Here is a 12165-nt window from a genome sequence, read left to right on the forward strand (position 1 = left end):
AGAAAAGAAAAAAATCTAGCTAATCCTTCATCTAAGTTCTTAAGAGTTTAATTTGTCTTTGTAATTAATTCTAATTGCCTATACACACGCTAGTAATAGAAACATTGTGCTACATATTATAACCTGCCTGTCATTCTTTTTGTTATTAAATTGCTTTTCCCCCCTCTTGCCCCGAATACAACACTGAATAATTTTAAAGAGAATATAGGAGACCAAGTGTCCCAATTATATACTCAAGGAAAACAGGTAAAAGCAGTGACAGCTCTGAGAGTTCAGAAAGGAAAAGAGGTAAAAGCAGTGACAGCTCCAAGAGTTCAGCCAGTTATGCTCATTCAAGAACAGAAGGGTGTTTTATTCTCACATTTTGAGCAATACAAAGAGGAACAAAAGGACAATCTCTAAAACTCAGAGCAAAATTCCTCAGACCTCTCCATGACAAGAAACGCGGGACGGCTTAAAGTTTAACATAGTCTGTGCCGTGAGGGAGGAAGTGTGACATGCTGCCACCAAGCAAAGTGACAGGCGATCAAGGGTTCTGTCTCATTCCTTTCCTCCAGGAAAGCAGGCTCTGGAGGAACTGCCCAATTTGGCATTTGTGCCCAATTTTCTTGCACAGCCAGGAGTGCCCGGTGAACAGACTCTCCATCAACATCTGCATGTGAAAGCAGAGCAGCTGCGGGTCGTTGTAGAAGATGTGAAAGTATCACCCGAAACCCTCCCTCCCGAGGTGACTGCAGTGAGACACAGATGGGAGAAGCTTCGCCCTTTAACTCCAATGTCACTGCTCTGTACAAATCCCTGGTGGCCCTAAGTCTGTCATTTCTAAAAAGCAAGAATCTATCCACTTATAACCTTCTGCAACACCTCAGGCATAGGGGGAGGATGGTGAAAGCTTTGTTGCAGCACACCCCACTTTAAGCCAAAGCAACTGGAAACATATACATGACTTAATTTGAAAAAGCAGTAGTCTACCTACGGCTCCATGGACTGCACAAATTCTAACAGACCGAGAAACGCTCATGAACTTCCTCTTTACTATCGTGTTACATTATAAAACGGCAACTAGAAAAAAAAACGACAAAAGCTAGCTAGTACCAGGAAGTTATAAACTTCCCCCGCTGAAAAATTCCTTATCTGGTTCCTAATTACACTGAAAATACATAAAGACATGAAGAAAAAAACCCCGAAACTGCTCTCTCCTGCTTCAGTGTTGCCACTCTAAAATACATCATAACATTTAAAGGACAAGCCTAGCTGTTTTCTCTCTATGTTGATAGTTAAGCACACCTATATATTTATCAGGAGTGAAAGTTTATACCTTGCTAACTAGAACAAGAACAGAACGTACAGCTTTTGAAAAGCAGCTTTCCCTAGAAATACTATTCTAATTAGTATAGCCAAGTTCTAAATTTAGGGACTTTTTTTTAACCCTAAGACAGATACCAGAGAGACTCCTCCCGACAAACTCGGTTTCATTTAGCCTGAAGAAACTTAATTGTGCTTTTTGTTGTAATTACTCAAAGCACGATCCCTTATCTGCGTTACTTTCATTTGTGCCATCACTATTTCTCATTCATTTGCATTCTCACAGCCGAGTTCCGATGTGAACAGGGTCCTTATGAGCATCACCCAACCTTCAGCCTGTTGTCTCCAGCCCAGATACGGGACCCGCGTGCGTATTTAACACCTAAAGGCTTTAACGTCGCAATTTTAAGGCTTAAGAGATCCATTTGAAATGGAACAGCCTCGTAAGATCTCATCGCGACTCAGCCGAACAACCCATCCCTGCTTCAGCCTCGCAGTGTGAACACCCAACGCGACCAGCGAGGGAGGGCGGAGAGCGCTCGGAGCCCCCCGGGGCCGCTCCCCGCGCCCCCCGCCCAGCCCCGCCGCTCACCGGCCATGCTGACAGCTCCGCTCCGGCCTCTGCGCCGCGGGGCTCCGGCCCGGGCCCGCACACCTCGCAGGGACGCACGGACAGCCACAGCTGCCGGGCTCGCTGTCCTTTTCAGGGGGAATTTCCCGTGGGGCGGGCGGACGTGCGCGTTAGCTGCGGGGCGGTGCGGGGCCGCCCCCCGCCCGCCCCCGCCGCGCCCGCCCCGCCCGGCACCGGCTCCCCGCGGCACAGAGACCCCGCTCCGGGACTGCAGCCGCGCCGGGAAGGCAGGCACGAGTCTGTGCTCCGGTCCTGCCCTGCCCGGTAGCCGAAAGTACAAAGGAAAAAGTTCAACTCCTCTGGTTTCAGAGCACGGCAGATACACCGAGAGCCTGTTTCCTTCCATACCCTCACGCTTTCAGAGCATCATTCCTACACCCCACTCTCCCGCCCTGTCAGCCTCGAGACACCAAGCGCTCTCGTTATCCATCTTCTCGGTTGCATGCAGCTTGGTGGTCAGCCCGGAGAAGGGAAAGCTCCAGGGAAGACTGTACTGCAGCCGTCCAGTGCCTGTCTAAGCCCCTTTTGGGGTTTATAAGAAGGACAAGGATAGACTTTTTACCAAGGCCTGTAGTGACAGGACAAGGAGGAATGGCTTTAAATGGCAAATGTCAGGGTTACATTGGATACTGATAAGGAATTCTTGACTGTGAGGGTGGTGAGGCACTGGAACAAGCCTACCCCGAGAAGCTGAGGATGCCCCATCCAAAGGAAGTGTTCAAGGCCAGGCTGGATGAAGCTTGGGCAGCCTGGCCTAGTGGAAAATGTTGCTGCCCAAAGCAGGGGGTTGGAATGAGATGGGCTTTGAATGCCCCTTCCAACCCATTCTGCGATTCAAGAACTAAGCTGTATGTATTAGGGATAGACCAACATTGCAGGTGAGGTAAAAACTAATCACCAACAAGCTTATTAAGTCACAATTATCAGCTTTAAATCTACCGAACCTTCAGAGCATCCCAGATCCTCAATCTCACAGCTAGGCCCCGACAGCAAGATGAAGCGAAGGAGTTGGACACTGGGAACAACCCCATAGCCCCATGTTTGGATCAGGTGGAGAGGTCAGTAACAAACAAATCTGAGGGAAAATTAAAAAACACCTGAAAAAAGAGGAACACAAAGAAACAGGAAGGCCACACCTAGCTGGGGTGTTAAGACTGTTTAGTTAGCAACAAAATTTAAATATTTTCTTACCTCTTTACTCTGGGAGTGGAATAAACTGTCCCATGTGAAAATGCAGTTAAATCAATTAGTATCCCTGAGAAAGAAAGATTAATAAAATAACAAGAAAAGCCTGAAAGAACACTCAAGTAAGGTACAAAACCGACAGGTTTTTACTTTTTTCCGCTATCCTATTTCTAAAGCTAAGGTTTTTGGGACATCCAGAAATGAAGCTGAAAATGCTGTTCTATGATCTGCAAATCAATACACCAACCCACATAACTAAGCAGAAGGGGCTGCCAAATGCTTATTATTTTTCCTGCTCTGTAGTCCATCTCATATTAACAGGACTTCTCTTTGTAACCTTAATTTTGCTCAGCTATCAGCATATTTCCTACAAATTGAAATCATCTATTTTTCTTCACCCCACAAGCAAAACTTTCCTTATTTAAGATTCATGGTTTGTCACATGGTTGCACCACTGTCAAACTTACAACTGAAATTGGAGTAGAAGAATCCTAGGGAGCACACAGGATAATCAAAATGTCTGTGACATTAGCCTTAGATGATTAAAGAAAAACTACATTATTCAGATGTTATAATAAAATAATTCTATGGCTGTGGGTTAGTTTCTTGCCAGAAGAACATAATTTTTTATTTTCTCTCCCACAAAAAAGCCAAAACAAAACAATACAAAAGATAAAAACCAGCAGTGCCCTAAAAGTATGAGAAATTCAGACTAGATTTTTACATCTTCAGGGATTTCTTGGATTCCCTATGATTGATGATGTACAATAAAGCAGGCAAGTGGGTCTAATATTCTAAATCAAACTTGGACTTTACCTACACAAGCACACATGACCCCAAAGCATGAACTGAAAAAGAGATCACAAATAAAATTGTGCTGCTCTACAATAAAGGCAGCAAATGGAAAACACATAACCTGAATTCTCTCTGCTAAGTGCCCCATCCAAACAATCAGCTCGTCAACATCTCATATTAGAAGATACTTCAGGTTTTTAATTGATAACCTGGTGGTTCAAGTTTTGTACAAGCCATCCTTCCCAGGGTTGAACAGCCAGAGAAATGCCCCCAGTTTGAGGGCATGTCTGCAGATCACAGGAGTGACCTGGACAGGACTTTTAAAAGGAAAGGGCTGCAGTTCCTCTGGGATAGCTGAAGCTGTAGATGTGAGTTTGGAGCTTGGATGTAAAGCAAGTTGTCAGTACAGACGTATGAAGTGACTAAATACTTTTTCTTACTTATCTTCAGGCTGGTTTGCCAAACCTCTGATGATAAAAACTCTGACATTTCAGAATGAATTTAGGTGCTTCCCTAAATACAGTTTATATCCCTGGTTCCCACCTATTTTTCCAGCCCATTACACTACTGAGTAAACATGGACCAGGGAGACTGTGGCTCAAAACAGAAGTATCTACTCATTTCTTCAGAAGGAAAGTGTTATTGTAGGGTACACAGTCTAAACCAATGTGAAATTAAGGGCAGTATTCCAGGCAATACAAATACCATGTTATGACTAAAACATAATAAACATTCCCTACGTTTCCCCGGCTCTTTTGAACTCTAACTCTTAGGGCTTGCAGGAACAGGCTACTCAAAGATAATCCTTAAGATTGCACGTTCGAAATTGAGGTGGTATCTCACATACATACCAGTGTTTGGTACAAACTGCTCCTTGATATTATTTTTAAGAAAAAAATATGAATGGATTGCACTTCTTAGAGCATCCCAAAAACTTTACCTCCAGCCCTTCCTTCAAATGAATACAGCTTGTGATAAAAGGACAACCAACCATATGAAGAGTTTAATTGTGTTAAAACTGTGCGCTCCAGTCATCAGAATACACAGACTGAACAAAGTGATTGGAGGAAGGACAGCGTGAAAAGGAAGTGTTTTCTTGATGGTTTTTCTCTAGCAGTAGCCATAAGCCGATGGCCAGGGAAAAGCACAACAGTGGGACAAAAGGAGCTTTTAGTCTAAGACCACTGTAGCTGTTTTATAAAACATTCGTGTTCCTAAACTCTATGGAAACCAAGAAGCCTTCCCAAGAAAAAGGCAAAAACCTAAGCAAATGAAAGAGGCCTTACTCAAAGTCGTGCAAGCATGAGGCTATTCCTCTATTCCTGACTGCCCTGTATGCAATTCTGCTCTGCTGCGATCGGAATCCCGGGCACAGGGATTATCCCGGGAGAGTGTGGTGAACTAGAGGATTGCAGTACAGCTTTGGCAATCACAGAAACCTTGTCAGCAGCTGAAATGAAGTGTAAGAACATGTCATAGCTTTGGTTATATGCAGATCTCTGCAAAGAGCAGACGGAATTCCCCTCCTGCAGCATTGCATAACAAAAGCCAGGTGCTTCACTATTATTTTTGTCAGCTGACTTTGGCTATAGCCAGAAGCGAGATACCAGAATTCTTAGGCCAGTCTGATCCAGTGCTTCACTTCCTGTCTTCCAGTTAAAGCAAGTGTTTTAAGATCCCATTTCTCTCCACTTATCAAGTCCAAAGACAAGTCCTCACCTCCTGCTTTTCACTGGCTGCTGCACTAGCACAGTTAACACCTATGTTGCTGTAAGGAGTAAAGCTCCCTGTTCCAGCAGGGAACGTTACGGGGCAAGCAAGAGTAGAGTGGAGGGATAAAAAGCCAGCACTAAAACCTCCTACAGCAGAGGAGTGAGTGTTTGACATGGTATTTGTCAAGCCTAGGATGATGGCTCTCTAGTGGTGCTTAGCACAGGCATTGCCCAATGAAGCTGGCTGTGACAGGAGAGCAGCTCAGGCAAACTGTTAAGTCTTTATTTCCTGTTCCCAGCTATCTGACTTCGATCAAAGATAAGGCCCTTGTCACTGGCCTGGTTAGGCAGACACTAAGGTACTTTCAGCATATGGCTCTCCTAATAAGGTACATCATACTAGGAGTAAGAATAGTATTAATAAAATCATTCCCTCCTATGTAGGGAGAGTCCTGTTTTCTTGTCCACTCTATCTCAAGCCTCACCTACTGCCAGATTAGAAATTTCCAATCCTCTATGCCTTAAGAAACCTTTTGCTGTTTGAAGTATGTTTTTTTATCTCAAAGGCATCTTACTTAAACACCATCAGACCTTTTGGTGGTTAAAGCTTTTGTGGTTATTGGTCCTGAGGAAGGTTCTAATGCAGAAGCCATTCTCAAAAAAGTCATGGCTTTCAGATTAATGATAAACTCAAAGGTTGTTCAAGTCATTCTGCTGGAAGCATTCCTGTGCCACGGTTTGAGTTTGTTTGACATAGAACAATGCTATTGTGCCTCCCTCAAAACAGGGTGGAGAGAAAGGAAATGCTAATAGAGAAAGGTTGGTCTTGTGGATAAGGCACAAGGCTGTGATTCAGGAGACTGGTATTTGGCTCTTGGCAAGTCAGCCTTTCTACTCTTAGGCAAGTCGTTTAATTCTCTAAGCCTCAATTTCCCCAACTGAAATCAGAGAAGATACTTCCTTGCTCCCACACTTCTGTCTTATTCACTGATGATGCAACTTCTTCAGGGGATGAACCGCTCGTTACATTAAAGTGCCAAGCACAAAATGATGAGGGGTCGTGTCAGAAAAAGACAGTGTCCCCTCTCTGTCTCCTTCCATCCAGGTAACTCACTCCTGTGTGTTCCTACACTGTCCCAAGCACTCCTTTGGAGACACAGGAGTGTGCTTAAAAGTAACCTGGTGGAAACAAGATTATTGGTTTTTTTCTGCTGGCTCAGTTTTTACTGAGCCAGTTCCACGTACAATCACAGAAATGACTCTGCCAGCAGGAAGGAATGTGGTCGCACCAAGGCCAAGAAGTTTCTGGAAGACAAATTTGGGCAGAGGTGCCTGCTTCCTGACAGAGTGCTAACGTCATGGAACTGTAGCATAGCACTGTATTTTTAGCCTGAGAAATTGATAAACCTTCCTGAGATTTCTAATTTACACTCCTTCCTTCCCAGAGTTAGTATTCAGAGGAGAACTTCTTGGGCACTTTCTCCCCCAGACCTCTCAAGTGCTTCCTATTCCCTTCTCCTCATCCCAGTGCTATAAACACATACCATGGTTTGGGAGTTGCATTATTTAACAGAGTAAAACTTTAAATGTTTGTTGGCAGGCAAAGAAAAAGATGGAGTAGTGTTTTCGTTTTCCACTGTGGTACATAAAAGCCTCTCACTACAGTGAAGCTGATTAGTGACCTCTGAAGTGGTCACTAAAACTGTAAACACCTTCCTCATGCCACAATCGAGATTCATCTGATGCAGTAGAGCTGTAGGGAGAGGACTTAGGGAAGAGATGAGTTCAAGCTGAGCAGAAGGAGCTAAGTCAGCAGAAAACAACCTTTTTCTGCCCAGAATGATTTTTTTCAAAATAGATTACCTCTATAAGCCAGATCACTGTTGCTGCTTTCAAAGGGAAGCAATAGAGTTACTCTATCTGCAGCCACAAAACAAATATAAGGAGGCAGAAGGAAGGATGGGAATTGTCCCTTTGGCAACAGCAAGCTGTTAGGGTACGGAGTTTATCATGAAAATTGCATACTAAAAATATATAGGCAATAGGTGTCTAAAGTAATTCTGCTTCCCCCCCAAAATGCCAGCCCATACCAGCCAGCCACCATGCACCGGATCCACTACAGAGCATAACAATCGCTCATCCAGGTTTTTATTACAAGGCTTCCCTTTTCCTCAGGGCTCACAAGGAGTTTAAGCTACTTAACACCACCCTGAGCTTCAAGAATCTCAAAAGACTGTATCTACAGCCAATAACCAGAATCAATTAGGTTGGAAAAGACCTTTGAGATCAGAATCCAATCTTTGACTGAACACTACCTTGTCAAGCAGATCATGTCAAGCACCTCCAGGGCTGGTGAATCCACTACCTCCCTGGGCAGCCCATTCCTGTATCGAATCACCCTTCCCGTGAAGAAATTTTTCATAATGCCCAACATAAACACCCCCTGGTGCTGCTTAAGACTGTGTCCTCCTTTCCTATTGCTGTCTGCCTGGGAGAAGAGCCTGACCCCAGCCACAACCTCCTTTCAGAGAGCTGCAGAGAGTGACAAGGCCACCTTAAAGAGATGAAAAAGGTACCTTGTTTCAGTACAGCCCCATCAGATATATCTCCTCTTAATTTGGAGTCTCACACCTTAATTTTCAACCTCTAGCCTAATGACTCCTGCAGTTCTGACTTGTACAGTTAAAGGATTACACCCAGGAATGACAGAGAGACACTCTTTGCCTCTTCAGGCCAAAGGTAAACACTTAAAACCTTCTGGGACACGTTTACACATCAACTCCTCCTCCATATACAAAGCAAACCTCCAGTTTGTAAATTGGCCACTACATGTCTTATCTGGCCCTACATTAGCCCTTTCTTACAGATTGCCTGGGGCTGTGTGTCACAGGTGCCACCTCACCATGCAAAGTCTTACAGGCAGTAGTTGGCCACAATCAACTCCGAGTAAGCCACCAGCAGGCTGCTCACCCCGCTGCTGTCCACATTTTGTGCCTATGCATCCAGTTCACTGCCTTGCTGCAACAAAATAAATCAGATTTATTAACAAGGCCTACATCTTAGTAAGGCTATCATTATTAGTTTGAGCTCTCTGAATTACAGGGTTGAAAGCCCTTGATTTCTCACCCAGAACAGTGATGAGGTTTGCTATTTCATTGTCTTGTTCATTTGGCAGTTGCTACATGACCTGTCAATTTTGCTTTTAGGACATTTGGGGAAAGTTTGACATCGTTTTTATAATCAACGTTGTGGTTAACCTCTCATATAACAATGACTTTGATGAACACTCATTCATCTGCATAGGATTTCCATTTGTGAGCCTTAATATTGCTGAAAAGAGATGAAATCCAAAAACAACCTCTGGGTTTTCAATCTGAAATACTGTGCCTTAGGTACAGTAAATGTGTCAGGCACCATGAGACTCAGAACATTTTCAGATGTCTGAAAAAAATACTCTATGTACCTTACCCACTGTAAGCAAGTAAAGAATACATATATCAGTCTGACTTTTTTGGTTTTGAATTAAAAAGAACAATAAGCCAAGAAGACAACTAATTCTTGAAGAGATCTCTTGTGCAATAAAAATTTTTTAAAAAAGGAACTGAAGTGATTTTTTGCTCTGTGCAGTGGAAATAACAGCTCTAGACTCAGGCTGTTGAATGGAAACACAACAGACACCACAAGCTGCTTCTGGCAAGTACGTGCAGGAACCAGAGAAAGGAGAAGGCCTAACCCAAGAAAGAGCTGACAGAAAGAAGCCAGTGGCAAGAAGGATTAATTAGAACAAGGGCTAGTGTTGGTTACAAGGGCAATGTCATATATAAAGCTGAATATGAAGAAAAGGCAACTGCTTTATGGAAAAGTTCCTTAACAGGCAGATGCAAAAAAGACAAATTATTAAAGCAACTGATGTCCCAGCTCCACTCCTGATTAGTCTCCAATGAGACCCTGGGGTGCAAGTCAGGTCAGCAGTGCTGAAAGTCAACCTGTTCGGTTCTCTGTTTCTCAAAGGCTGAGACAGGTACCGGCTACCTAAACTTTTCCATTGCACCAGCCCCATGGATTCTAAGACAGGCATTACAGGCTCCAGTATCCAAAGAGTAGAAAGTAAGGAATGGAGGGCATTTGGAATGAAGTCTCTGATTACAGTTCCACTGCTCTTACTCCCGGTTGTCACAGCAGCTTGTCCCTTAAGGGCCTTGATACCATTGCCTCAGCGATTGTGAGTAACACCCTTGGGTTTGTGGTGTCTCAATAAAATGCCCCCTCGTGGTGACCACCACGATTTCTTCACAGGGCACAAATCCTGCTTCCCTCACTGCTCTGGTTGTCTGCTTCTCCCAGAACACGAAGGTAAAAATTTCCATGTGCAAAGCAGAGAACTGTAGACTCTGTGCACTATCTTGAGCTCTCATCTCCAAGAAAAGTAGCCAAGGAGAGCTGACTGTGCCTTTTCCAGGAGTTTCCATTAAAAGGAAACCTGCATAAATAACCATTGGCGTAACTGAAATTAAACTGAGACCAAAGTTCCCACTTGAATTTGAAAAGTATTTCTGTCCATATACATAATCATTTGCTTAAAAAAACCAGACAAAAAGCAAAATCCAGAAGTCTAAACAAGCTTGTTACTTTTTAAAAATAATACAGCTATTTCAGTTTTTCTTACTACCTTCTCTTACGCTGTAAAAGCAAAATCCCGTGAGTAAACCAATCCAGATTTAATACCACTTCAAAGCTTTAGAGATACTAGAGACTCATAGTTCAGTAAGAGAGATACCAAATCTGGTCCCAAAGGCATGGACGCTGTAGAGAAGTAAATCTGTAGCTGCCTGATTCCAGGAGATTCAGACATGGTAATAGCAGAGATACTTGCCTAAAGTAAAACTGGCTACCATACTTAATTAGTAGTCATTAGGCTCCACACCCCCTATAAACAGCCTGCAGAGAGACTGTTGCAATTGTGAGATCGGTAGTGAGGCCTGATTCACATCCGGACACTTTTACTGCCCTGAGTCTTTCAAACTTACCCGCCCCACCAAGTGAGACGTCCTGTGGCCCCCAGAAGAAAGCTCCTGCTGCAAGGAGAGCTTTAACTCCACCTTTCCTTAACTCCTTCTTAAATTCCAGCTTTCTTTTCCCTAGTGTTAGACACTTTTGAGATTCAGCTGGAAAGGGCACTAGGCCATCTTGTCTAGATCATGCTTTTGCCAAGAAAGGTTGAACCAGATGGTCTTGAGGTTCCTTTCCAAGACAGTACCCCATTCCATGACAGATGCTGTCTTGTAAATTGCTGGTGCTACCCTGTTTTCACAATTTTCACCTGTTTATTTGAGACTGCCAGGGCTTTGGGACAATTTGGGGGGATTTTTCATCCCGGCTCCACAGCACACCAGGGTGGTCTAAGACTACAGCTCCTTGGCTGCGTGGCAACCCAACTCTTACATGTGATGCACTGATTTCTTTTTGGGTTCCTGAGCTCTCTTATGTTACTGCTCCTAATTCTCTTTGCCTAACAGTGGGCGATGTCTGTGCTCTCGGGGTGCAAAAAGCCCATTAGGAAACAGATCTGAAATAATGACATTAATTCAAAAATCCACGTTGTTTAGCTGCTGGATTGTTTAAAACTAGAATTTATATTCCTTTTACGTATCTTAATTACACACGGTATTGTTTCTGCCTCCTGAATATGCATCTTTAAGTTTCAATGTCAACGTAAATACTGGTACAGCTATGCAATTACAGCACTTTTGCTTCTGCAAATATTCCCATGACCTACATCACAAAAAACTCTGGCAGGTGACCCAGTTACTACAGACTTGGTCAGTTCAGGACTTCACACTTGCAACACAGTTAAAACCTTATTTGCAAAACAGCACTGCTGTAACTGGTCAAGTGGAAACCATGTGACCTGACATGTTTTTAATTGCAATGCAGACAGAACTTTTAATTTGCATAGCCTAGGACTAGCATATACTTCTGTTCTGATGCCAGAGGACACCAGAAATGTAGGAAGTGAAAAAAAAGAAAGATGGCCACTTGGATAATTTACTCAGACAATTACTGCCTCATCATACCATCTCTGCTTAGAAGAATGTTTGCCAGTGCCCCTAGAAGAAGAATGGAAAAATAAAATTAAATATATAGCTGAATGGAACCACAGAATAAATTACACTTAGCATAGCAATTACAGTTTCTCCCAGACTATATGTATTATGAACAGCTTATATTTGTGTGGTCAACAACCCTGCCTCATAAACATCCCTGTAATTAATTTGAAATAACAAAAACCAGGGGTAAATAAACATGGTGTTCCTTTTGCTCCCTTTAACATTGTTTGGCTCCTTACCTACATACAGGCAGTCCATTCACTGCAGCTGATGAAGCAGAACTCTCCAGCCAGGAAAGAAGAGAAGGACTCAAGTTCTCAGGGATGAAGGTGGCAGCAAGAACCTCCTAAAATGATAAAAACCCAATTGATTGTGGTTTATAAAAACAATACATACCAAAGTAGCTACTGCTTAATTATATATTACTAAA

General features: G+C 43.3%; 1 protein-coding gene across 4 annotated transcripts in view; it reads right to left on the bottom strand.

The window, feature by feature from the left end:
- Positions 1-12165, bottom strand: part of REL (REL proto-oncogene, NF-kB subunit) — a 43985-nt gene that overhangs the window by 27467 nt on the left and 4353 nt on the right. The window contains exons 2-3 of one of the 4 annotated variants that reach the window (XM_042049354.1): positions 11975-12081; positions 11703-11735 (exon numbers count right to left, since the gene is read on the bottom strand). In XM_042049354.1, the coding sequence (XP_041905288.1) occupies positions 11703-11735; positions 11975-11993 (52 nt within the window). In that variant the 5' untranslated portion in view covers positions 11994-12081. Of the gene's footprint in view, positions 1-1897; positions 2040-3127; positions 6048-11702; positions 11736-11974; positions 12082-12165 lie in introns of those variants that run through there. The other 3 variants (XM_042049355.1, XM_042049357.1, XM_042049356.1) reach the window with 3 other exon arrangements.

Source organism: Corvus kubaryi, unplaced genomic scaffold (genome assembly GCF_017639235.1).
Source record: "Corvus kubaryi isolate FWS band 111438036 unplaced genomic scaffold, C.kubaryi_AGA036_p1.0 70, whole genome shotgun sequence".
Taxonomy (NCBI): Eukaryota; Metazoa; Chordata; class Aves; order Passeriformes; family Corvidae; genus Corvus; species Corvus kubaryi.